The following is a 27,688-nucleotide window of genomic DNA, read 5'->3' on the forward strand; positions in this document are numbered from 1 at the left end:
AACTTCTTCGAGTTACAAATGATATTTTGAAAATGCTGAACGCTATTGATAACATACTTCCCGAGTTTGTTGGATTGATATTTAAAGTCGGTATTCGAATGGGTACTACTAATTGTCCATTCCCACAAGCCAACTTTACAGCTAGACATCTTTGACCAACTTTCCGATTTCATTTTTCCAGGTATCACCAGGGAACTAAATTTTATGTACTTACAATAAATCATAGAATATGCTTTTGCGGGACCATGATATAATCAGTTAGACCGTAATTGGAAAAGATTTAACATAGTTAAGGAAAGAACATTTATAAAAAAAAATAATACTAAAAAAGATAATGATGAAAATTAAATCACAATTAGCTGTGATTGGTCCAGTGATAATGATGCACATACACCATAACGGTGCAATCATAGACTTTATATAATCACACCTTATAACCTGTTAAAATAAGTTACGCAGATAAAAACTGCAAAATACATTATAATGTTATTGCTATATCGGAACGTTAACGAAAGACAAAATTAAACAGTCTACGATAACAAAAATTAAAGTATCGAAGTATTTTAAAATTAGACTACTGCAAATTCTTGTGGATGGTCACAATCACTTGTCTCAGAAAAAAAATCAATTATATTTGTTTCAAATAACGAAATACTTGGCATGAGGAAAGTGTAATCCTGTCAAATACTATTGCAAAATCTTCACGTAATGTTTCATTGCATATAACAAAATAACTATTACTGGAATTAACCAACCAAAGTTTCCAAAATAGTCTATAAAAAAAATAAATAAAAACATAATGGTGCTTTGAAAAGGCCCAAGACATTTGTCTAGGCACATATATTTTTAGTGCAATGAAATGTAGGATGAATTTCCTACAACTGACAAATTCAAGGGAATATTATTTTTCTACCTTTTTTCGTTTGCAATCGAATGTGACGTACTATGATTTGATGGTATTACACCTAATTTGATAATGGTAACTTATTAAATGTGAAATGTGTGTTTCTTTCTGAACACCTTGCATCTTACTGTAAATAGCTTTCTATGTGTACTGTTATTTTGACCATTCTGTCCCTACTCCTTTTCAATGTCAACTTCACAAAAAAAAATACAGGGAGGTCCTGAGTTATTGATTCTAAATGCTGATGTTGTGTTTCTCTGTATTTTCTTTGCAGTTTTCCCTCTCTTTGTTGTTGTTCTTTTATGTTGTATTTTGATAACGGCTCTAGACGTGGCTAAGGTGATGCGAATCCACCTTTCAGGCTTATGTCTATTGGTCTTCTTAATGCAGGTGGTTATTTTCAATGAATATACCCTTTTACTTTTATATTTTTCTTAATTTGTACTAAATAGGAAAAGTATGCATGGGCCATTATATGTTTTTACTATACTGTACTATTAAAGCTATGTCTCTCCGAGTCTTTGCTAGATTTAACTGTAAAAAATGTTTAAAAAACATTTTATGTTATAATACAACACCTTAGCTCGACAAAGTAGCGCCAGCTCCAAAATAGAACACAAATTGACATCCGAAAACACCAAAAATGATATGTTGTTTTATAAACAATCCTTGTGATTAAGGGTTTTGCGATTTGAAATTAACTTTTTAATCCTTTTCTTATGTATGTTTTAGACATTTTGTGTATAGAAATTTGAAATATCAAAAATTTAAGACTTTGTTTTTTTTAAATATTTGGACTTTTGAGTTTCATCCCGTTTTTTTATTCGACTTTATGTTTTATCTGAACGTTCAATAAGGTGTTCTTCTATTTTCGAGGATTATATCATGAAGATGAAACAGGAGTATCTGAAATACCAATTCATATAAAATATGTTCCTTTGTCCTCTGAGATGCTGCAGTTGTGTTAAATAAATATTCCATTAGTAGAATTTGTCCTCTTCCCACTGAAAATCAAATGGTTTACAAAGTGTGTTAAATCATGTTTTTGATTGATTTTTAATTATTTTTTTAAATGAAACAAATAGGTAAATAAATTAATTCATGATGTTTCAACAATAATTTCCATTCAATAAATGTAACTTTCTTAACTATTCATAATCGTAATCCATGTTCTTAATATCTAGTAAACTTAACACTGAACACACACAATGCCTACGTTGACTATCGACCACATGTTGTCAAACCCGAATTTAAACTATGTATAAACATTGATTTTTATCGATGGGAACGTACTACAGTTTAGTTTCAGTGTTCAGTACACTTCACCACACCGAGATAAGCTAAATGTTTACACGGCCTTATGATGTTGATTATTCGTTTTTATATTGGAGCTGCGTAAAGACTTTATATGTTTGCCAAATAAAATCCAGCATATGTTTTATGCGACTCTCATACAAGTGAGAGAAGCCTGTTAGTAAACCAGGTTTCATCCACCATTTTCCACATTAGACAATACTGGCACCAAGTCAAAAATATGACAGTTGTTATCCATTAGTTTGATGTGTTTGAGCTTTTGAATTTTCCATTTTATTACGGACTTTCGGTTTTGAACTTTCCTCGGAGGTCGGTACTTTTGTTAATTTTTTCTTTTACTGTTGATAATAATTCAAATGGCATGTGATGAAAAGGGTGTATCATCACTTGGATACCCTACTACTATTATAAAACATAATTAAACTAGCGGTAATTCTGATCTTTCTCCAAAGACTTCTACTTAAGTACCAAACATTGCTACTTAAATCTGAATTTTAATTTGTTGAAGGAAAATGTTGACTTACAACTTTCTTTCCTAGCTGGTCCCTACAAATTATTTAGAAATATTTAAATAATTTTCTACAGTTATAATTTGCTGATTGTGGCGTACGTTCTCTTACTGGCCACTAAACCTGGTAAGGTTTCGTTCTCGTGTGTGGAAACTTCTCAAACTCCACCACTATTTTTTCAATAGCTTCGACTGTTGAAAGATGTTTCTTATCTTCGTCAATTTGTATATTCAATGCCATCATTTTTATTTGTCTCTACTGCCACACTTCATGTTTATTCATACAATGTATATTTATCACGTTAGGCTTATCTAATTGACGAACCCTTTATCTGCTATTGGAGTTCATCATTCCTTCAGATTTGGTTTGTAACTTTTATTTCTTTGTCTATAGATCGATTAACATGATTTGAAGATCGGAATACCACTGTTGCCATATCTACACAGCGAAACGTAAGGCCACTTGATCACATTTGTCTCACTGGCAATGTTTTTTCTATCTATCTTCAGTTATATTTTATTTGTTTTTATAGTGATTAAGATTATACCACAATGTTGAAAGCTGCACCTAAGTTTTTGACCTTTTATGTCTGTTTGTTTTGATCACCCATCAACCATATAATAGAATTGTATGCGACTGTCATACAATTGAGAGATTTAGCTAACTATAAAACCAGGTTCAATCTACCATTTTCTACATAAGAAAATGCCTGTACCAAGTCCGGATTTTGACATTTGTTATCCATTCGTTTGATTTGTTTGAGCTTTTGATTTCACCATTTGATTACGGACTTTCCGTTTTGATTTTTCATCGGAGTTCGATATTGTTGTTATTTTATGTTTAATTTCACAACGTGTTACAAAGGGAGATAACGAACGTGTTGCATGTAAAATGATCGGATTTATCCATATAAATGTTCTTTGTCTCTTTATTTCACCCTCTTTCTTCATATTAGTTGTTGCGTGTAATATCTCTACTTATATGCATTAATTGTTATAATATCATCTTTCCTGATATTCTAACCAATTGTAATCTTACTCGGTTTTCTAAAAATAATAATCCTTTTCATTGTATATGTTGACTGTTTCGATTTAAATCTATTCATATTTCGGGTATGATTTATAGTCCTATTATTCTTTATATGATACAGCCTCGATATAGCAGAAGTACATAACAAGTCTAGTAATAAACTTCTGGATAAAGTCAATATCACGATACTATACTATTTAAAGTACTGACATAATGTAAAAGTAATTTCGGTTTTAAAGTTTGTACACCATAAGTGAGTATTTGTTTTTATTTTTTTCTACGAAAAAAATCACTTACATAATTGTTTAATATTTCTTGGTAATAAACATAGAAAGAAAGCTGTAAAATCCGAGACTTATAAACACTAACAAATAATGAATATTTATCAACATGGCTTCTTTTTCGAACTATCGATTTTATACAATTAAGGAAACAACTATCAGTATTCTTGTTCTTTCGAACTTTCTGAATGTATCGTTGGTTGTCCTTACTGATCATTGTGATTAATTGATCCTTTGATATCTTAATCTTGATTGGAAACGGGGGATGTGTAAAAGAGCCCAAAAAGCAGAAAACCACCAAAGTTTACCAATGGGTCTTTAATGCAGCATAAAAATCCCGCACAAGGACGCGGGCTTTAGTTGGTCTTTAAACAATTATATATACTTGTGCAGCAAAATAGACGCCACACTTAACTAAGAAGCATATAAATGTACCAAAATTTAAAAAAACACGCATTCGTGAAAAACAAAGGCTATGGACAGTCGCATACATATGTGGCGAGGTTAACAAAAATGTTTGAGATCTCAGACATCCACTTATACATTTAGCAAATGTGGGATAAACAAACACAAAGCAATACGCACAGTAAAATTCAGTTTAAATGACAATCTCACTATTCACTGCTATTGAACTATTTTTTTTATTTCAGGAATCAACATAATGTCCAAGTGGACGTGCAAGCGTTGTACATTTATAAATGAGAGTGATTCGTTCTGTTGCCAAGTTTGTGAAAATGTCAAGATTGAAGAACCTGAAAAATTGGAAAATAGTTGCAGGTACAGATCGAAACTAATGAGCAGCTATACATATAAAAAGGTAGTTTGCCTTCAATTTGCATTTTAAAGTTTAATGTTTAAATTTTAATATTTCAATATCTATATAATGGAATTTGATGCTATAAAAATCATGTTCAATCCATCATTTCAGTCTACATAAGAAAATGCCTGTCAAAAAGGCAGGAATATGACAGTTGTTATTCATTCGTTTGATGTGTTTCAGCTTTTGCTTTTGCCATTTGTTAAGGGACTTTTCGTTTAAATTTTCTTCGGAGTTCAGTATTTTTGTGATTTTACTTTTTTTGTATTTATATCGTAACCATCAGGAAGATTTAGTAGAATCTTTATTTATCTTTTTCTACATTACGAGTTATATTCCTTGTTCATGCTATTACTTTAGTCCGAAATTGCATTGACATACCGGTTAATTGTTTGACCCTTCACTTTTTAAATTGCATTGACAAACCGTTTAATTGTTTGACCCTTCATTTTTTAAATTGCATTGACATACCGGTTAATTGTTTGACCCTTCACTTTTTAAATTGCATTGACAAACCGGTTAATTGTTTGACCCTTCACTTTTTAAATTGCATTGACAAACCGTTTAATTGTTTGACCCTTCATTTTTTAAATTGCATTGACATACCGGTTAATTGTTTGACCCTTCACTTTTTAAATTGCATTGACATACCGGTTAATTGTTTGACCCTTCACTTTTTAAATTGCTTTGACATACCGGTTAATTGTTTGACCCTTCACTTTTTAAATTGCATTGACAAACCGTTTAATTGTTTGACCCTTCATTTTTTAAATTGCATTGACATACCGGTTAATTGTTTGACCCTTCATTTTTTAAATTGCATTGACATACCGGTTAATTGTTTGACCCTTCACTTTTTAAATTGCATTGACAAACCGGTTAATTGTTTGACCCTTCACTTTTTTTATTGCATTGACAAACCGTTTAATTGTTTGACCCTTCATTTTTTAAATTGCATTGACATACCGGTTAATTGTTTGACCCTTCACTTTTTAAATTGCATTGACAAACCGGTTAATTGTTTGACCCTTCACTTTTTAAATTGCATTGACAAACCGTTTAATTGTTTGACCCTTCACTTTTTAAATTGCTTTGACATACCGGTTAATTGTTTGACCCTTCACTTTTTAAATTGCATTGACATACCGGTTAATTGTTTGACCCTTCACTTTTTAAATTGCTTTGACATACCGGTTAATTGTTTGACCCTTCACTTTTTAAATTGCATTGACAAACCGTTTAATTGTTTGACCCTTCATTTTTTAAATTGCATTGACATACCGGTTAATTGTTTGACCCTTCACTTTTTAAATTGCATTGACAAACCGGTTAATTGTTTGACCCTTCACTTTTTAAATTGCATTGACAAACCGTTTAATTGTTTGACCCTTCATTTTTTAAATTGCATTGACATACTGGTTAATTGTTTGACCCTTCACTTTTTAAATTGCATTGACATACCGTTTAATAATATGATACTTTACTTTTTTTTTATCTTGATTACCTTCATTTAAGAAATTGATTTTAATTTTCCTGTGTAATTTGTTTCATAAATCTTAGCTTTATAAAAGTTGTAATACTGTCGTGATCTTTAGAAATGATAGAAATTGTCGAAATCATATTGACAGTTCTAAGCCGCCCGGGGTAAAGATAAGATGTAACACTACGGTTTATCGATAGATTTCAAGCTAGGTAAACACGAACTCACATTACAAGAAAACCGAGGATGAACTCAGATGCTCATTTGAAATATTGTATATACCAATACACCTTCTGTTTAACTGTATGCAGTTTTAGAGTTAATGTAACAGGGCGATACGCAGTAACTCCTTTGCGATATGAAGAACTCCTTTGTGGTCCGCTGAAGGCAAATAACAACTAACACAAGTAAGCATAATGAAGGCCACAATGATGTGCCAATTTTTATTTAAAGTTCGTATATAAGATTTAGCATACACCACAATTATAACTTCCAACTGTAATTTTTAATATACAATACGTTTAGTATAATATCAATTAAGGGTTATTTTGTAATAAGTTAGACAAATGTCATCAATTATTTGAATCTAAATTTTAAAAACTTGTTTTATAATAATCTTTGTATTATGTTTATGTATCTTGCCCGACAAGGAACCATGATTGGTAAATAAAATACTGTCTAATGTCATATGATTTAGAGTTATCTCTCATTAACTATAAATTTAATAATAATAGTACTTTAACTGTTGAGAGCAGATACTGCCTAGGCCATGTTTGTTGAAATAACCAAATCATACCATCACAAATTTCAATGGTTAGTTTTTAACAATATTCAAATGCAAGCCGGGTGAAGGAGGGGATTACATTTTACGAAATTGAGTGTCAACAATTTTAAGTATGTTCTTCCTACACTGAGGGCACCATGTACACTATTCTACATACTGCTGTCATTTATCACTAAGATATAAAACACATGTACGCCTTGCAAATAAAAGATTTCACCTATGATTTGCGACATTGTAGGACTTTTTTTTATGACAAGGGATACAACATGCAAGCACTCATTTTCTACACGGAAGGACTTCTTTTCGTCATCGAATGACTTCTTTGGTTTTTTTTTGCAGATTGGTCTTGTACGAGATGTACATTCACAAACAAAAATTCCTACAAAAGATGTCAAATGTGTTATTCAGAGAATTTTACACACGAAAGTAACCCCGAGTCAGATAGTTTTCCATCTTTATTGCAAGGTAATAGTGTAGTTTAATCTGTACGTATAAGGTACATTGTGAACATTGTAATGTCTCCATTTTAACATACCATTGAATTAAACATAGTGATTTTTCAGAGAAGAGTTTTTTTCTGTGACGTCTCATAAGCAAATAAGCTATTACCTGGAATAATAGTTTTTTTTTTTGTTCTTCCAATTACAGTTAATTTGTACATTTCTTTATTATCTTGATGAAAGAAAAAAGTTCAAAACATAAATACAATTTGTGGTGTCGGTTCAAGTCAATGAGGTAACAACTAAATAACACAATAAAACCAAAACGTCACCAAAATGAGGCTATTGCCTTATTTGGACAGTGTTTCCGTTTACACAAGACTCCCCAGTTCCGCTTGAAAATGAATGAGCGTAAATAGAAAATATTTAGTGTTTCAAATTTTATGAACTATGAATGAAAAAAAAAACTATCGCATCAATGATATTCCATGACAATTCATGAGTTTCGTATGATTGGTAGGTATTACCCTAAGGTACGTTAGGTATACAAGCAGTTATATAGATAATTCGTTATACAAAATCATCCAAGCCTCATTATTATGTACACAAGTTGCGGGTTTAGACTACATAAGACTCATTGCTGAGTTTCGATTGATTTGCAGGTAAAACCTAAATTTACGTCAGGTGTACAAACAGTTGTATAGATAGAGGTAACCCACAACCTGAGTGTTTTGAGTTATTTATAGTGTCTAAACTGAAAAATATACAGAAAATGACCACATCGTCGAATTTTCATGCAACCGATTAATGAGCTGGCTGATGTCACTGCTGTTGGACATTGAGTTGCAGAGTCAATCACCAGACAAATCATTGATATGTTCGTTGTCTGTAAACTTTCTGCTTGTTGAGTTTTGATTTACTAAGTATATAAAAAAAAACACACTTAGGTCTAATCTAACAAAGACATAGATTGTTTTACATTTTTCTTTAGATATTTTTCATTTGAATCATTTTAGATTCAAAACATACAGATTTTGAAGCAAGTAATGAAATTCGTATAGTTCTAATTGGAAGAACAGGATCTGGAAAAAGTGCCACTGGAAACTCTCTTCTTGGTAAAGAGCAGTTCGAATCCATGGTTTCTGCTTCCTCCGTAACGAGCAAGTGCAAACGGGGAGAGTCTACTCAAAATGGAAAGAAAGTAATAGTTGTTGATACACCCGGACTTTTTGATACAGGTATGACGAACGAAAAGGTTACCAAGGAAATAGTTAAATGCATAGGAATGACATCCCCAGGACCGCACGCTATGGTGCTAGTCGTTGGTATCGGTAGATTCACGAAAGAAGAGCAAGACACAGTCAGCCATTTTGTTGATCATTTTGGTGAGGGAATGTTGCGATACATGATAGTTCTGTTCACCAGGAAAGACGACCTCTCAAAAAGAAATCAGTCCATCTGTGATTACGTCAGGCATGTACCACAGGAACTGGCAGCAATTCTTCAACAGTGTGGAAATCGATATATCGCTTTCAATAACGACGAGACAGGACAGTCTAGAAAAGAACAAGTGGCAGAATTTTATGACATGGTCGATCGAATGGTCATTAATAATGGCGGGTCCTGTTATACAAGTGAAATATATCAAGAAGCAGAGCTAACGTTACAAAGAAGGATGCGTGCGCAGCGTGAAAAGCTGGAAGCAGAGAAGAGAAAGGAAAAGGGACAGATAGAGAGACAGGTAAAGTACAAATATGAGCAAAGATTAGAAAAAGAAATTTTTGAGAAAAGCAGAATCGAGGAAGAGTTGAACTCCAAGAAAAGACAGGAAGCGAAGGGTAAAGAAGAAAAGCGGTTACTTGAGAAGGAGGTTAAGGGTCTGAAACAAAAGCTTAATAGCGCAAAAAACTCAGGGGGTCGATACGATACGGAAGACAAAAGAAGGATGGAGAAACAAATGGAATCATTACAACAACAGCTGAAATCGTCGGAAATAAGGAGTGCTGCGAGAGAAAGAGAGCAACTACAAAGAGAGCTAGACGAGTCGAATCGTAGATTACAAAAAGAGTTAGAAGTAAAGGATCGCGAAATGGAGAGAGAACTTAAACGAAAGGATGATGAGTATAAACCAAGAATGAAAACGGACAAACTTAGACAAAAAGAAAGGGACAATGTAGAAAATGAAAACGATGGAGCTTTGTCTGATATCATTGGAGGTTTCAAGAAACTAGGTTCAGGCTTGTTAAAAGGTGGAAAGAAATTCCTCAGCTTCCTTGGATTCTAAGAAAAACTATTTATCTCCTATATCCAGAATATTCTCCGTAAATTCTATCCTTATTGTATGCATACTACATTGTAATTATAGATTGTAGATTTAAATAGGATAGCTGCAAGTCATAACTGATTGAACTGGTACCCAGCGCTTAAGAATCCAATCAGATTGAATCAGATTCGGAAATTTGTAGTTTATAATCCTGTATAATTGTAAAAAAAACCTGCAAGTTTTTTAAGATAGTTCTAACCTGATCTTGTTTCTCGTGCACATCTACAAGGTTGCACATTGCATTATTGTAGGGCATTCTTTTTTTTTTTAATATAAAATAAAATGTATTATTAGCTTTTGTCTTTTTTATGATTAAATCGGAATCGGTTACCACTTTTTTTGACGTGATTGACATAAGTATAGTAAGATGCCTTTTCTTTCAGCGAAAAAGCAATTGAAGCAATAACTAATAAGGTGATTTATGAAAGTCATAATTAATTGTAGCTTGTAACTTTGTTGAGCTGTTCGGAGTTTGTTTCTTCACAATGCAATGAATTACACCAAGTTATAGAAAAAAATGTTAACTGGTTTACTTTGTAAGGAAACATATTATTAAAGATCTTATAAACACATTGGATCATTTTTTAAATTCTCTTTTAAACCATGACAATTCAACTTCCTTAATTATTACCTGGAATAGACCTCTTGTATACCAGTTAGCAACCAAGAGCTTTTTCCTGGGGTATTTTCTGTGCAATTCTGGCAAAGTAGCAATGGATAGTTGTCTCAAAAATTTTATAGCCACTTAGGAATCTGCGACACTTGATGTGAGAATTTGCACCACTTTCAACTATTGGCACCATACAACAATCGTTTTCCTCTGAGGAGTCGGACGTTCTCTCAACATTTGACTAGAACCTTTCTTGACCGTTATGGAATAACCGTTTCACAGATGATATCGGATATGTTCCTTATGTCGTAACTACAATACCCTTGCCCTTTTCACGAATGTGACCTACCGAATTAGACTATTTACCGGATTTGTAATAACATAAGCAACACGACGGGTGCCACATGTGGAGCAGGATCTGCTTACCCTTCCGGAGCACCCGGGATCACCCCTAGTTTTTGGTGGGGTTCGTGTTGCTTAGTCTTTAGTTTTCTATGTTGTGTCTTCTGTACTATCATTTGTCTGTTTGTCGTCTTTTTATTTTTAGCCATGGCGTTGTCAGTTTATTTTCTATCTATGAGTTTGACTCTCCCTCTTGTATTTTTCGTCCCTCTTTTCTAAGGTACAGGTTTTGCGATCAAATAGCAATAATGTGTATTAGCAACCATACCACAATTCCTTGGTTTTATATCGTTCCGCTGAACGTCTTTCTATGATTCGTACAACCCTTCATTCTACAGTAAAAGGTGGCTTTCTAACCATTGCAATGGATATAGCTTAGACCAACGGTGCCAATATTTACGGATTCGGACAAAATTAGTAGGATCCACTCCCAAATTTAATCACAATCATAAAACATACTGATATAGAACTTTGAATTGTTTCATACCACACACCTTTAATACTTTTATATGTTAATTGAAAAACTACATTTTCTTGTCAAACAGTGTATTCAATAGGCACACAATTCTTGCTTAAAAATAAATTCATCGCTCTTGTGACGCACTCATTAATGACTCTTTATTCTTTGGTGATGACAGCTATACTAGGTATAGGTCATGGAAATCGGATTCTTTAAGAACCGTGCTGACTTTAAAATTATATTATATTTTCAAAATGTTAGACACTATTGATAACATACTTGACGACTTTGATAGATCGATATTTCAAAGTCGGTATTCCAATGGGTACTAATTGTTCATCCCCACCGGCAAAATATTTTATACCTTCGAATTGAATTCAAACAACACCTTCTAAAAGTAAAAAGTAAATAATTTTTTTTTTTATATTCACGATCAAATATATTATGGTGGATGGTCTGTTGCTCCATAGCTTACATCGTATATGTCCGTGTGAACTACATTTTCTAACGATCTTCCAGTCTTATTCATATCGTGATCCCTTTCCCGAATCGTCAGATTTAAATCTTTGACCAACCTGGCGATTTTAGTTTTCCAAGGAATTAAAATTACGTACTTACAATAATCATAAAATATGCTTTTGCGGAACCTTGATATATACTTAAAAAGATGTGGTATTAGTGCAATGAGAAACTCTCCATCCAAGTCACACTTTATAAAAGTAAACCATTATCGATCAAAGTATGGTCAGTTAGACCATATTTGGACAATATGGAACAGAAAATAATAATAATAAAAAAGATTTATGATGAAAACTAAATCCTATATATGTTGTGTACAAGTTGTAATATTGTACAAATTATAATTTGTACCGAATTTTTGTAAAAGTTGTCAGTGTTTTATGACCTGCTGAACAAAAATGTATGATGCAAGCACACAGTCTTTTGCTCCGCATATTTCTATCAATTTTTCACAACTTCATGATACAGTCTAATACTGAGCATTGATACAAAAACATTATAAGACCTCACAAAGATTTTGTATAGATATAAATATGGTATAAGGAAAAAAAATAAAATTAGAATTTAAACCATTCACGTATCCTCATTTCCAGTTTGAAGGCAAGGAGAATAGCACTAAATGTTAGGTTGACGTATATTTTTTTGAATTTAAAACATTACACTGGTTCATTTTATAAGTTAAACTTGTATCACCTGTTGCAAGAAGGTAACTAGGTGTCAAAAAACTTATAAACCTGTACAAATTATAATTTGTACAAACTTACATTTTGTACACAACATATACATAACTGTGATTGATCAAGTGATAATAATGCACATATGTCATAATTGTGTGATGATCGGCTTGATATTTTAATCACACCTTATAAGCTGCTATCTGTACTCCGGATACAATACGTTACGCAGACAAAATTCTGCAGTCTACGATTACAAAAACAATATGATCGGTAACACAGGTCCTATGCTATATGATGCCACGGCAGTGATAGTCGTCTATAGGGTGTGATTTATTATGTGTAGATCATTTTCTAACATGACACTTTATCCATAGACATTCATTAAATATATGCCTCATCGTTTATGTGCCTGTTCCAAGTCAGGAGCCTCTTTTTTTATTATTATATTGATATTTTGGGAGGCGACTTTCCGGATATGGAACTTGCGCACTTAATTCAGTGGTTGTAGCTTATTGATGTGTTGTAAAGATATTTGTTTTTCGTTCATTAATATGTACGTAAAATTTGGTCGTTAGAATGTTTTTACATTTGTCATTTCGACTATACGGTATAGTTTTTGCTCATTGTCGAAGGCCAAACGGTGTCCTATATATATAGTCATTAATTTCTATGTCATTTTATTTTTATTTTTGACAGTTGCCTATCTCATTGGCAATCATACCATTGTGGCTAGCCTACATCTTCTTATTTATATAAAACAAATTAAAACCACCTCCACAACAGTCTCCGATCAAATTTGCTCCAGTGAATTGGAACCCGAGTTAAAGTCTCGGTTCAAGTATATTTACATAGTTTGAAATTAAAACCTTTGCACTACAAGTGTATCATTTAAATCGTGTCAGAACCAAATTCTTGGGAATTCTGTTTGATTAACCTGACAATTTATATAATAAAACATCGAATCAATTCATAAGCTTGTTGAGTTGCTTTTCTTACACGAATGTTTTCTCAGTTGATGAAAGCGTTAATTATCCAAGTATTTCTTTAAGTGTTATATGTCGAAGTTGTTTTGACCCGGATCATTTCACCAAATGGGTCATGATTAAGTGTTAATAGCTTACAGTTTCGCAATAGCTAACTTCTGTTAAAGTAATTATATAATCCCTACTTCTTAACGTTAACGATTATCTCTTTTTCTTCATATCTTTAGCAGCAGCAGAAAGAAAATGAACTACTTTTTTTTCGATGGGGTCCTTTCTAATAGTGGATAAATATATTTTCGAATTTGAATTGAAAATAATAGTACAGGATGTTTGAAAATTTGATATTTAAATTTTCACCTGTATGATTGCCTTATCAAGGTGTATTGACACATATTTTGGTCAATCGAATTATTTGGCGCAAATTTCGTATTGTACCACAAAGACAAAAGAAGCACGTTTTCGGGTAAGTGAACATTTTATTTAATTTACAAATGAAGAAAACAAATGTGAACCTGATAATGAAAATGTATATATATAGATCAAACTTCAAAAGGATGTATATATAAAATAACTTGTCAAGTCCGTCAATCTTTTATGAAGAGGCCAGTCAAAACTGAAATTGTTTTTCTTCTTCTTCGCATGTAATTATGACTTACAAATTACATTTCCATAAAATCAAAATGAAAGTATTTGTAATTTAGTCGAACCTTGGATAGCTAGTATATGCACAGGACTATATTGGTCCAAAGTCGAACGATTGATTGATTGAGTGATTGGCTTGTATTTTGCTGAACGGCCAGTAGAACGTATTACATCCGTATACAGGACGAGAACAAATCAACTTAGGGAAATACATCTTATTGAGAGGCTCTTAAACTTGATCGACAATTACACCAGACGGAAATGCCATGATATAATGAGGGCATGTTGAAAAGTGGTAGAATTGTTCCTCTGTAGCAGGCCATATATGGACTCTCAAAAAGTAATTGCCAGGATTTTTCAACTTTCAGAAAACGGAAGACTTTCCATACACAAGACACCGGATTGCATTTCAGTATTCTGGCAAGAATCATTAAATGTTCATAGAACGTGGCATGTTCCCTGCTCAATACATCGCATTTTTCGTCTCCATTGCGACCATCGAGATGACTTCATTAGTACTTGGACGGTCCCCCCTCCCCGACACACCAAAACGGCGACCATTTAGCCAAAATGAATTAACTTTCCAAACAAAGAAGGTAGTTTAATTGGCCATATTTCTTGACGCAAGTAACATTTTTCTTGGCTAACATTTTTTTCAAACAGTTTAATATATATCCAACAATATAATTATACGCATCTGCTCAGTGAAAAGAGAAATTAATTTAAGAGACAAACTATTGGTATATAAAATATGCTGCACTGAAGGACACTGACATATACTCGTACGATTAAAAAAGATCAAAATGATTATTCGGAATCGTTTCTTGTTAGTCCTTATAGCTAAGTAATGTAGAAAGGTAGAAAAATCAAGCAATATTACCAATGAAGACCTGCCTTCTACTGGGGAAAACAACAAATCAGAACTACCAAATTTGTGTGGTGAAAAACTTTTAATGAGTTTCTTCCAGATGGATTTCGAATGTGATAAGGCAAAACAAAAACAAAACGCACATAACTATACATGTAGTATCGTGACAGTTTAAAGAAGTCAGTGGCCTCGAGCTCTTTCTTTTTCATTTTTGTTGGAATTCTGATTTATCCAGATTGACTTCTAGTACAACTCAGAATTTCAAGATCTAATAGTAAATTTGCCTGGATCGGATATCCAAATTTGTACTTGTGTTAGTCTCGATTGCACTTTATTACAATTTATCAATTTTAAGGACATTCGACTAAACCAAAATCAAAATATTTTTGGAACTTCTCTAATTATAAATATTGTCTATCGTTATAGAAAATAATGCATTGCTATTAAAATATGTCTTCCGATGCAAAACCGAACAAACATTTTCAATATGGTCTAAGAATTAATATTCAGAAAACAGTCTTGTTAACTTATGCAAACTGATCTGTTTCTCTAATCTCTGTTAATGTTGTAAAGTCAAACTAATCAAAAACAATAAACAAAATATAAGCATATGTTAAAATTATAAATATAAGATGTTTATGTATTTAACCGTATTTTTTTTTGAAAAATTAACTAGCATTGAAAGTGGGATTACTTTAGCATGTATTTTGTTTTTCTATTTATTTAAATTGCATCAGTAACTTATAATGTATGATATAAATAAATAATTAAAAAAAAAATCCGAATACATATAACCATGGAAGTATATATATGTCCTTATATTGTCAATATAATACTTCCATGATATAACTATTGTTTTAGTAATATCCTGGTAGGCTACTGGAAATTGTTGTATGAAAGTCCAGAATCACATTAGCACATAACATGGATATTTCATTTTTGAATCATTTTTTACCAGTAAATATTGAAAGTTCTAATGTGTTCTGAATGGATCATCCAACAAAAAAACTAACTGGAAAATAACAACTGAAAAATAAACAAAAGTAAAGCAAAATAAAAAAAATCCCCAAATAAAATCTAACATGGAATAAGACAATAACAGCTAACAGGTCAGTAAACATATTTTCAGAATACCAGATATGCCCCTAAACATCAAAATAAGAATACCGCGGGAAATTTTTATAAAGGGGAAGTAATTCATCCGCCACACGGGGACGTGAAAGAGTGGAAAATGGCCTTCATATGAGACATACACAAGTATTCACCAAGTACAGGAGATTCAGGCTCTAGTCAGACTGAACCTCAATGGATGTTTATCAAGTAACGTATAAAGCATATTTCTATCAAGAATGTGTGCAAAAATTAATAATACCAACACCACCGACTGTAACATCATTGTAGACTCTGAACACAGGTGACTCTGAAATATAAAAAAATGTGTTTTAATAGTATTGCAAATGAAATTAAAAAAAGACTAGGCTAAAATATTATACTGATGGTTTGACCGTTGGGGTTATACTGGAATATAAAGATTTTTTCAACTTTTTTTTTTACACAAAATGATAAAGATAAAGTCCCCTAGATATTACAGTAGAAAATTCAATAAAAAAAAAAAAAAAAAATCGGGAAAATTTCCCGAATTTTTCATTGTACTAATGTCCTGAGACTTTGATTAGTCTAGTAAAATATATAGGAACTCAAGGAACACAATACCAATATTTCATTTTTAATCATTCTTTGTCTTTGGTATGAATAAACATTACTTGATGCATTGCGTTTCTTTGTTTACATTGAACATGACGTCATAACTTAAATAACGTCACAAGTAAAATCCCTAACAACAGAACCAAAATCGGAAACATTACGGTATTTCAGTTTCTTTTTTTTAACAAATATTTAAGTTACAAAAAAAATAATTTAAACAAACTTCGTCCCTATTCACAGGTAATGCCTGCCTCATATTAAAATAAAATGTAGTTTCATAGTATCATTGCTTCATATCCAGAAATCAACGCCACTTTGCTTATTTGAATATTATACTAAAGAAATCAGATACGGGTCACGGAAATTACATTAAAATGATAGGGAATTTTGAAAAAACGTCTGTTTTAATTTTAATTTAAGTGATAGACAGGTTGCCGGGGCAGAAAATGAATATACACAACATTATACACCATTTAAGCGAAACATAATGACTGTTGTTGCAAAAATACAGGTTCCTGAGCTATTTTAAAAATCGAAGCGAGAGGCCTTTAACATTGCAGTGTAAAATACAGGCAAAAATGGCTGAAACGTCAAATTTGCAAACTTCGTGTTGAAAATTGGCTTACAAGGTCATTACAAAAACAGGCTGCCGGGGTGAAATATGAAACTTAAATTTCCAAAGAATAAGCAAGTCCAAACCTTGTATGTGTAGTCGTTGAACTCTAGGTTCCCACGTAAAATTAAAATGTCACTATTTCAAGAAGAATAAACTCACGAAAGCACGAAAAATTCACTAAATTCGCGTTCATTGTTTTGATTTTGACCGCCTGACAACTTTACGGAAATATCAAAGTGATTGTAAATAAGGACTCTGTGACGGGCAACTTATAATATCCGTGATTTAAAGATTTTAATGATATCAAGCCTATCAAGCCAGTCCAGTTCAAAGTACTATCACGTGGTACAATTCTCATTTACATATTATGAATATTAATTAGTAAAACCACTACTAATTTCTGGCTATGTTTAAAGAGTCATTTTCACTGTTTCAGGGGATAAGCTGTTCAGTGGCGGATCCAGAAATTAACATAAGTGTGGTCCCACTGGCTGCCAAAGAAGGGGCCCTCTCCGGTCATGCTTCAGTGATTCCCTATATAAGCAATCAAATTTTTTCCAGAAAAGGGGGGGACCTGGGCCCCCTCCTAAATCCGCCCTTGCTATTTTTAAGTTGACTTGTGTACATTTTGTAATACTTTATTTATTTCTCAGCTTTGTTTGAATCAATCCATGATTCGTTAAAAAATATTTGCTATTAGTGTAGTATATGAGTGAAATGGGAATTTTAATTGCTTCCAATTATATTGCTGAATAGACCCCCCTTTTTTGAGAATCAATGCATTTGAATGAGAACATTTATTCTGGGTTGTGAACCCCATTTTAAAAAGGACTGGACCTGCAAAATTACATTTTACAATAATGGAATACAAATTATCACATGCAATAACAAAATGTTTAACATTTCAGAGTTGAAACTGCTTGTACTTCTTTCATCAAATTTATGACAATTGATCAAAAACATGTTTTGTTGACAGTTAACACACACTTTTTAATTACCGAGTACTTATGGTCCTTTTTGTACCATACTGATACATTAAAACTTAAAATTTGGCCTTTTAAAATTTTCAATTTAAATCCTATTAAAATGGGTTAACAATGAAATCCTCTGACAGATAATTTTATCTGTAATTTCTATTTTGCTTGTTTACACTTCAAGTTGCAGATATATTCAAATTCAACAGAAAAAGATTTAGTACATGGTTAGTATCAACACTCCTAACCATATGTTTAACAAATCTTTCTGTTTTTGTTGCCAGATTTCTCTGAAAAACAGACACATCCAATTTTGTTTTGACATGCAGTTTAGATGAAGCATTTAATTAGAAAAAAAGTTATGTTTATGAAATTAAGGTAATAAAAATTAGTTCAGAAATAAGAATAAAATTGCAAGAAGTTGAAATGGTACAGGCTGTTTAACTGTTGAAGAAGAAAACCTAAGGAAATACAAACCAATTATGTGTGTGTTAACTGTGTGTGTGTGTGTGTGGGGGGGGGGGGGGGAGATATTCTTTAAAAAAAACTTCCCCTTTACAATCTTAGTACTAAAGTGTGCAGAGGAATGCTACATAACATTTTTGTTTTACTTATTTTGTAGTGTTTTACAGCTCCATTGAATTTTCCTAAAGAGCACACAAATACATACTTATAAATTAAAGTTGAAGGAGCAATTTCCTATAGATAAGTAGGGATTATTCTCTAAATTTCAATACTGATAAACATTTTGTGATAACATTCCACAATTTTCAGATGACATCATGTCAAACTTCAGTCTATTCACAAAATATGATGTAATTAGATTTATAATACATGTACATTTAGTAATATATATTTGTTGAAAAATAACCCACCACTATCAGGCAAGTAGGCAGTTTAAAATATTCAGTTCAGAATTGAATGATGACATGAAGGTGCATTTAGTTGCAGCACTTATATTAAAATATATATGACTACATATTTTAGCAATTTATAGAACATGGATAAAACAAAAAGTTTAATGATTTGCTTTACATTTTAAGACCAAATGATGAAGATGCTTGAATTTGGTTTCGTAAGTTTACAATTGTTCCGATACATATTTTATAATGCTCTACGGTCCGTGTAACACTTATCAATTCAAAGTTTTAAAACGTTTTTAAATTTTAGATTTTTGGAATTTTGATCAAAGTTTTAAAATATCAAAATTTCAAATTGCGTAAAAGATTTGAAATTTAGAAAGTTTAACCAAATAATTAAAATATAAAAATTCTAAATATCGTTTTTAAATTTGATAGTTTAAAAATTTGATCAAACTTTTAAAATACTAAACCTAACGTGCAATTTTGATTATTTCACTTTTTGAAAGTTTGATATTTTAAATTTTTGATTAGAATATCAAAAATAGAAAAGGAGCGAAAAGAGGGAAACATATACACACGGCACCTATTTAAACCGGCATCAAAAAGGCCAGAGGCTCCTGAATTGGGACAGATGCAGGCCCACAAATGCACATGTTTCGTGAGATCACACCCCCCCCCCCCCCTCTACCTCTAGAAAATGTAGAATGAACTAACATTCACACAGTTAATTAAACACACGTTAAAAGAAATCCAAGTCCTATGTCAGAATAGGAAACATAAGAAAGTAATCAAAATGACAATGTTAATAAATTAACAAAGGACTGACATATATATATAAAGCCAGCTCCAGACCTCAATTAAACTAATTGAAAGATAATGTCCATCATCAAATGAATAACAAACACAAATCCTCCCTGGTGTATTTATTGCTATCATTCATGAAATATTTGTCACTGACAACCAAAAATCGATAATTCAAAATAGGTTCTTTACATACAAATTTCAAAGAAACTCAGGATTCAGCTGGCTCGGGCAAAGTAGCCCTTATAGATGTATTTTGGTATGTTTAATAGATAAAGGAAGATGTGGTATGCGTGCCAATGAGACACTCGACATCGAAATAACAATTTATATAAGTAAACCATTATAGGTTAAGGTAAGGCCTTCAACACGGAGCGTTGGCTCACACCGAACAGCAAGCTATACAGTGCCCCAAAAATTACTAGTGTTAATCATTCAAACGGGAAAACCAACGGTCTTATCTATATCAAAACGAGAAACACGTATGAACTACATCAACAGAAGACAACCATTGTACATCAGATTAACTTCATTTTAGCGAAACACCTCTTCAATTGATTCGGTTCTTATATATACTTCACTTTCAAATATTCAGTTTTCAGTGTTCTGTAGGTGAATGCTTTACTGGAAATTCAGCATTTTACAATGTACTGGTTTTTCGAGAGCAACATTGGTGTATGGCCAAAAATGGAAAAATCTATCATGCAGCTGACAGCGTGGCACTCTCTTTACACGTCCCATTCTGATTGCACGTACCTGTGTTCTTTTACTTTGCTGATTAAAGTTGATTATCGTTCGATAACTTGAAAATGCATAAATAACAAATACGGAAAAATGATATCTCTTGATACCAAAAAAAACCCCTTTTCCTTTTATGTGCTATTTAAAAACAGAGGTTGATTTAGAGCCCCCAATGGAGCTACGTATATGATAAATGCATATACTTTTTACAAGCATCAGTCCAAACGTTATCTAAGGGAGCGCCCATTTAACTCCAAAAGTTGTTTTATTGAAGTAAAAAAATCGCGCTAAGCTCTTCAAATTTAATTTATGAAGTTTTTTTTATCGCTATTGATCAATTTATTTGGTTCAAAATTTAACACTTTAAGGTATGGGGGGATCTGGATTCAGATTATATTTGTTTTGTCCTCTGCTTGCACAGATTTTTCCCCTATCAAACTGGGGTTCAAAATATTTTTATGTACCATTATTGAAGCCCCTCGTGAATGTATCCAAGTAAAATAAAATTATAAAAAAAAGTGTCACCTTAGTGACAATATTTATATATCAGATTCCCAAATAAGATTACCATTTATCGCTAATATAAAATATTCAAAATGCCGACGCCTACAAGTGGATAGATGGGGGCATAATGTACAGCGGCAACTTTTACATTAATATGAAAAAGTTGCTGGAAATAATGTGTATGGTATACGTTTATGATAAATATGATGAATGTGTTCAGCTTTTACAAAACCAGAACGATAAGTTGTATGTTAACGTTTCTTATTTTTTATTTTTTTTTACCTTTTTAATTTAATTTGGTTTTATTGGCTTTTTTTTAAACTTAATTTGATTCGAGTGTCTTTGATTAGTCTTTTGTAGACGAAACGCGCGTCAGGCGCAAATAAAAAAATTTACACCCGGGCAACTATCTATGAAGAGTTTATGAATATTTCCTGACTCCAGGCTACCGATAATTGATTTTACTCTTAATTTCGGCGTAATAAGATAGCGAAAACCTCCCACATTCCAGATACCACAACGTTCATTGGGACACTGGCCATGAATTCAGATTTCCTACCGTACAAATACTTAGAACTGAAATCATTGATACAAGGCAATATACGATCGTCATGCAAACGATAAAAAAATGAAAACAAAACGTTAAAAGTTACGACCGAAGCGCTTTTCTGGATCAGGAACGCTCAAAGCTGAATATCTAAGGCCAACAATTTATAGCTGACTATGCGGTATGGGATTTGTTCATTGTTGAAGGCCGTACGGTGACCTATAGTTGTTAACGTCTGTGTCATGTTGGCCTTTTGTGGATAGTTGTCTCATTGGCAATCATACCACATCTTCTTTTTTATAATTAATAAAGAAAGGAAATTGTTGCTGATTAAAACGTTAAAGATGATCATTAAAGATTTATTCATCTACCGACATGATTGCAGAAAGTAAGAAATAGTAGAGAAAAAAAGAAAAAGTTGAAATCAAATAAGATAATACAACGTGTATTGAACCATTTTATTGCTTAAAGTCCAGCAGAAAACACATATATACTCAGCCTAACCATACTATTTGACCTACTGCGAGTTAATCAGTTTTTACTGTTACTCCTAAAATATGGGTGCTGGGTAAATCATCATGTAAAATGGTCATTATCAGAGCCGTGTGTGTGTCTTGGTTCAAAATGAATTCTCTTCTTTTGAGAAATATTTATTTTGTCATCCTATTTTTCACCTCATAGAACTGTCCGTACCTGTGGTTTTATTCTATACATTAACTTTTATGTATCAGCATGTTTTCATTTCTTTCTGTTTCGTTTCGTTTCACTTTTATTTCGTTTCCAAGTTTACAGGTACCCCTCTTTTTGCCCCTTTTCTATTTTTGATATTTTAATCAAAAGTTTAAAAAACCAAACATTCAAAAAGTGAAAAAATCAAAATTGCACGTTAGGTTTAGTATTTTAAAAGTTTGATCAAATTTCTAAACTATCAAATTTAAAAACGATATTTAGAATTTTAATATTTTAATAATTTGGTTAAAATTTCAAAATTTAAAAACTTTTACACAATTTGAAATTTTGATATTTTAAAACTATGATCAAAATTCCAAAAATCTAAAATTTAAAAACTTTTTAAAACTTTGAATTGATAAGTGTTACACGGACCCTCTACCACCAGGGTAGGAATGGAGTAGTACTACATGATTGATTGTAAAATATTTTTGTCAAAATAACATTAATGATAAACATTTTACTCCATTTTATGCTAATAATGGCTGCAAAATAAGATTTGCAAATGACCATAAAAAATTAAGTTTTTCTTAAGCTAATGGTAGCAAAAAGGGAGGTTTTATGCTTGCATTAAAAGCATTCATACCCCCTAGCATTGCCATGGTGGACATGACAGTCCATGCTGTTAACTTATTGTTTTTTTTTGGAAAATAATTGCAATCCTTGATGGGTTATAATTAAGTGATCGAAAGAAAATAACCGACATTATATATATATATACATGAACAGTAATACTTTGGAGTTCACTGAATAAGCCATGTAACATCTTGCTTGATGATATGAGCATATTTGTGGCAATTATACACATTTTACTTTGGCCTTATAAAGTAGTAATGTCAAGCCTTTCAAAGTGTTATACATTTATATATTTATGATCTATTATAGAAATTTATCAATGATTTAGAAGGATTGGCTAAAAAAGAGAAATTACTGACTACATATTACTGACTATAGGACCTTATGGAAAAGACCACAAGAAAAATATTCTCAAAATCTTATTTGTTATTGTTTGCTCTCTGCCATAACTGGTTTCATGAATTATTTTCAGTGTACATCAGACCTCGTTGGCCTTAACATTTCAAGCACATTTGTAGTACAGTGGGCTTTTGGTTATAAATTACTCCATAACTCAAGAACAAAATGTGTGCTCAAAACGTGACAATCCAGTATTTTGATAGGTTGCATTCTGTATGTGAAAATGATAATCATACTTAAAAAGTTCTCAAAGCAAGACCAGATAATTGGTTATCTCTTGACTTGTTACAGTTTAACACCCATGGTATAGAATTGGGCTAAAATCAAGCTCTCCTCTTACCACATCCTTATACAAATCATTTGTTTTAACTGCCCTGTTGACAGCTTCAGTTACACATATTGTCAACTTGGGGCCCTCTTATAACTTCCATATATCATAAGAGTTTTGCTAATCAATACAATGGGCATTCATTTGTTAAACTTGACTGAGTATTCAGAGAACAAAATTTGTGCTTGAAACAGGCTTCATTACATTATAAGAATTGCTTTGTATTTTCCTTTTGATAGAATTTTTGGCAAACATTTTTCATCCGTAAAACTTTTATGATGATTGTTTTTCCAAACAAAAGTAATCATAAAGTAATTTATGAATCCTATAAATATCATATAAATATACCTTTGTACTTCAAATAAAAAATGATGTGAATAAGTGAAAGAAACTAGAAATAGATTTTGAGCAATTGATCACTGAGTTGATTTTGTTTTACAGAATTTTTTGTAAAGAATTTCTCATTTTAACATAAGTTATATAGAACATTTGTATTACATTGTAATGGATTATTTTTCATGTATTTTCTTTTACGGTTAATACTGATGCCTTCCTGAATGAGGTTCATAACCTCATTACAAAGTGATGTAAGGTTATAAAAAGTTAAAACTTTAAATATTCAAGATTTTTTTTTGTTTACCAATTCATCTTAAAGATATCATCCAGAGTTTGCTACATTATTTGGTATATTTAATAAGCAACGAACATTCTAAAGAACCTTTTAAGTTTAAAGTATTTTTTAGTTCAAAGAATATTATTTTTTCCTCAGTATCTTTTAATAAGCTTATTAATAGTATGGTTTGATCTATAATTTTTTTTTTTTTTTAATTAATTGAATTATGAATGACAGACAGAAATATATTATGAATGGTAGTATTTGGCAGCAGAAAAAAGATTAAAAGTAGCATGAGTTATCTCCCTTTGACTAAACACTCTTTAAATTTATCATTCTTATAAACAGTACTTTAATACTTCAACTTTTAATCTGCAATAATTTGTTAAATGAGTTCTGACTAGAGTCACTGACCCAAGTCTTGGTCAAGTCTTGTCAAAAATCATTATTGTTTAAATCAGTCCAATATAACAGATAAGATATAAATCTCTTGTCAATTTAAGTTACATGGATAAGTACTATAAACCATTTAATGTTAAATCAACTTATTTATAGGAATCAGTTATTAGGGAAATATCACATCAAATCTTGTATGAATGTCACTTTGGATCTATCAGATTGACCATATGATTATTATTCCTTTTGGAATTAGTTCTGGTCATCATATGAGTTAACTTCCTATGCAAATGAATGTAGTAAGGAAATTTCTATAAACTCGGAAATTATTGTGTGCATTTAATGTTACAATTTTCTAAAGAATTGACAAAAAGCGAGATCAAATTAATGAGTTTTTCTATTTTTCAAAAAATGCAAACAGTTCTGCATCTTATGTTTCAGTTATCGGATACTCACCCAGTTGCATTAATTATTCACATTAATAAAAACCGCACTATAACTTTGAATTCATGTATGAATAAAACATTGAGAGTTCTATAAGGTATCTCATGGTGTTGTATTTTTTTGGTGTTTTTTGAACATTTTTATTTTCCCATTTTCTAACTTGAATGATTATTTGATATTATATTGCATATTTGTTTTAGCATGATGTGGTACTGCATTAGAATTAACCTTTACTCCCTGGGTACCAAATATCCTTGGAAAATAAGGCCAGTTTGCAAATTAAGCTAAATTTATAAAAAAAAAACAGAAGCTAAAGTGTAAATGTTTTAAGGGCTTGATGTTCAAGTAATATATGTGGGATTTTCCATTGAATTTATGTACATAACTATTATTTGTAGATCAGGGATATAATGGCATTTGGGATTACAGTGTTATTTATTACTTGTCAGCAAAACATTATCAAATCAAAAGATCAAATATTTTAATGTGTTGAAAAAAAAATACCTTAGGGTTAAATCCTTAAAAATGTATTTCCCTTATTGTTTTTAGTTTAAGCTTAGATTTTTTAAAACCATTGAAAAATAAAGTTTGATTATCACCATTAAACTATTGGATGTTTTATAAATTTAGAGTTCATGAAATCTTTTTCTTTGTGGTCCTTGAACCTGCTGGTCCCCACTGATAACTATTTCAAAAAACCATTTTGTTGGTCACATCCTTTGAACCACAACTTTTCACAAACTCTACACTGGACAATACATGTATATTCTACTTGTACCTGTTGGGATGCAGAATAGGACTACTTACAATGTTTAATAACTGAACAATACTAAACCCAAATATTTCGTTCCCTCCCTGTGATAGACCCTCCCATTTGTAAGGACATGGTAATGAAAGAATTAAAAAAACTAATTAACTTCTAAATAATTTGTGTTTTGCCATACTGCAGGTGTCCCTTGGTATGGAGGATATGACTTAAACCAGCTTTAATTGTTTGGAAATACTATGGTTGTACTTTCCAAGTTTGGAATTTAAATATAGGCAGATAAAGGCCAGCCCCCTCCTACTTTTTGTGGGAAAAATTTGGTTGATTATATAGGGAATTACTGAAGCATAAAAGGAATCCCCCTCCCCCTACTGTGTATTGATCAATATTTTTCGTCACACATTTCCCTTTTACTACCTAAACTGAAGGGAATGACCTTTTTATCTGGTCTGCTTGACAGTGATGACTTATACTGTTAAGCTCTTTTCAGATCTATCAGACCATTCCTTCCTGTTTCCCTATACTTTGAATTATGAGTTTAGATATGCTGGGCACAACAATGTATATTTGTCTGATACCACTCCGAGTTTGTTGTGGGAGGAGATCTCTCTTTAAAGATATATTTTTAAGAACATTGACTGTACTTTAAGTGTCTATTCTCATTTCCTGTAGTATAATTTGTTATTTGCCTTTTATGTATTTTTTTTTTATTTCTGATTTCTGATTTTCAATTAAACTGTCTTTATATTTTGGTTTCTTTTACTTGTAATTGATGCCCACACCTACCAAGAAAATCAAATAAATAGAGAGAAAATATTTGAAATAATAAAAAGTTATCTATAAGGACACAGAAAACGTTTCTTAGAATATAAACAGGTACAGTTACTATTGTTACTAATGTATTTATATTTGGGATTGATTGATTGATTGTTAGTTGCTTAAGGTTCAGTGGCAAATATTTCATGAATGTTCAGAACGAGAACAAGATAACGTCCTGAACATGGATGAAATATTGGGGAAATGTATTTCTATTTTCATTTTTTCCCCATTATTTGCTTGATTTCACAATTATTCCAATATTTTAGTATATTTTTACTTGTGGACTTCCTGAAGAATGTCTATTCATAGAAACACATCTTATGAAAATGGAAATGGTATTTGTTTCCCCAAGATCTTTGTGTCAAGTTTGGAAAATGTAGAACATTTCTGTGCTGTCTATTATATATTCCTAACAGACACTAATGAATGTTTTGGACGGATAGATTTTAATGTTGTTTTATTTTTGACATATTAAGGATAAATTCTTAAAGATCTATCCTACATCTCAGAACAAGATATTAAGATTCTAATTTGTTATTGGAAAGTGTCACTTTGACAGAAAACCAAGAAAAAATTGAATATGAAGGAAGAACTAAAGTTTATATGCATTCAAACATTGTATTGGGTATCTGTGGCTGAGAGGTCTAAGTAAGCATGTTCCTAAATTAGTTTATGTATGGTAGTTTATCAAAAGATAAACTAAAACATGAATAAATAATATACTGCCTACTATAACTAGTTACCAGTGCCTTGTCTTGTATCAATAATGATGATTTTTTTCAGTTAAAATCTTTAAAAAAAAAGACCTTTCATCTGCTGTTTTTGA

The 27,688-nt window shown here is 31.7% G+C and overlaps 2 protein-coding genes across 3 annotated transcripts in view; both read left to right on the plus strand.

Annotated features, from left to right (window-relative positions):
- Positions 1-3,876: 3,876 nt before the first annotated feature.
- On the plus strand, positions 3,877-10,179 carry LOC139490843 (GTPase IMAP family member 9-like). Its single transcript, XM_071277911.1, has 4 exons — positions 3,877-4,009; positions 4,688-4,854; positions 7,458-7,583; positions 8,575-10,179. Exons 3-4 carry the CDS (start codon positions 7,514-7,516, stop codon positions 9,840-9,842), a joined length of 1,338 nt encoding a protein of 445 aa, XP_071134012.1. The 5' UTR covers positions 3,877-4,009; positions 4,688-4,854; positions 7,458-7,513; the 3' UTR covers positions 9,843-10,179.
- Positions 10,180-13,754: 3,575 nt separating this feature from the next.
- Positions 13,755-27,688, plus strand: part of LOC139490845 (arrestin domain-containing protein 2-like) — a 78,157-nt gene continuing 64,223 nt past the window's right edge. Inside the window, exon 1 of one of the 2 annotated variants that reach the window (XM_071277920.1) lies at positions 13,755-13,995. The gene's annotated coding sequence lies outside the window, so the exon portion shown is untranslated. Of the gene's footprint in view, positions 13,996-16,233; positions 16,363-27,688 lie in introns of those variants that run through there. The other variant, XM_071277921.1, reaches the window with a different exon arrangement.

This window comes from Mytilus edulis, chromosome 10, assembly GCF_963676685.1.
Source record: "Mytilus edulis chromosome 10, xbMytEdul2.2, whole genome shotgun sequence".
Lineage (NCBI taxonomy): Eukaryota > Metazoa > Mollusca > Bivalvia > Mytilida > Mytilidae > Mytilus > Mytilus edulis.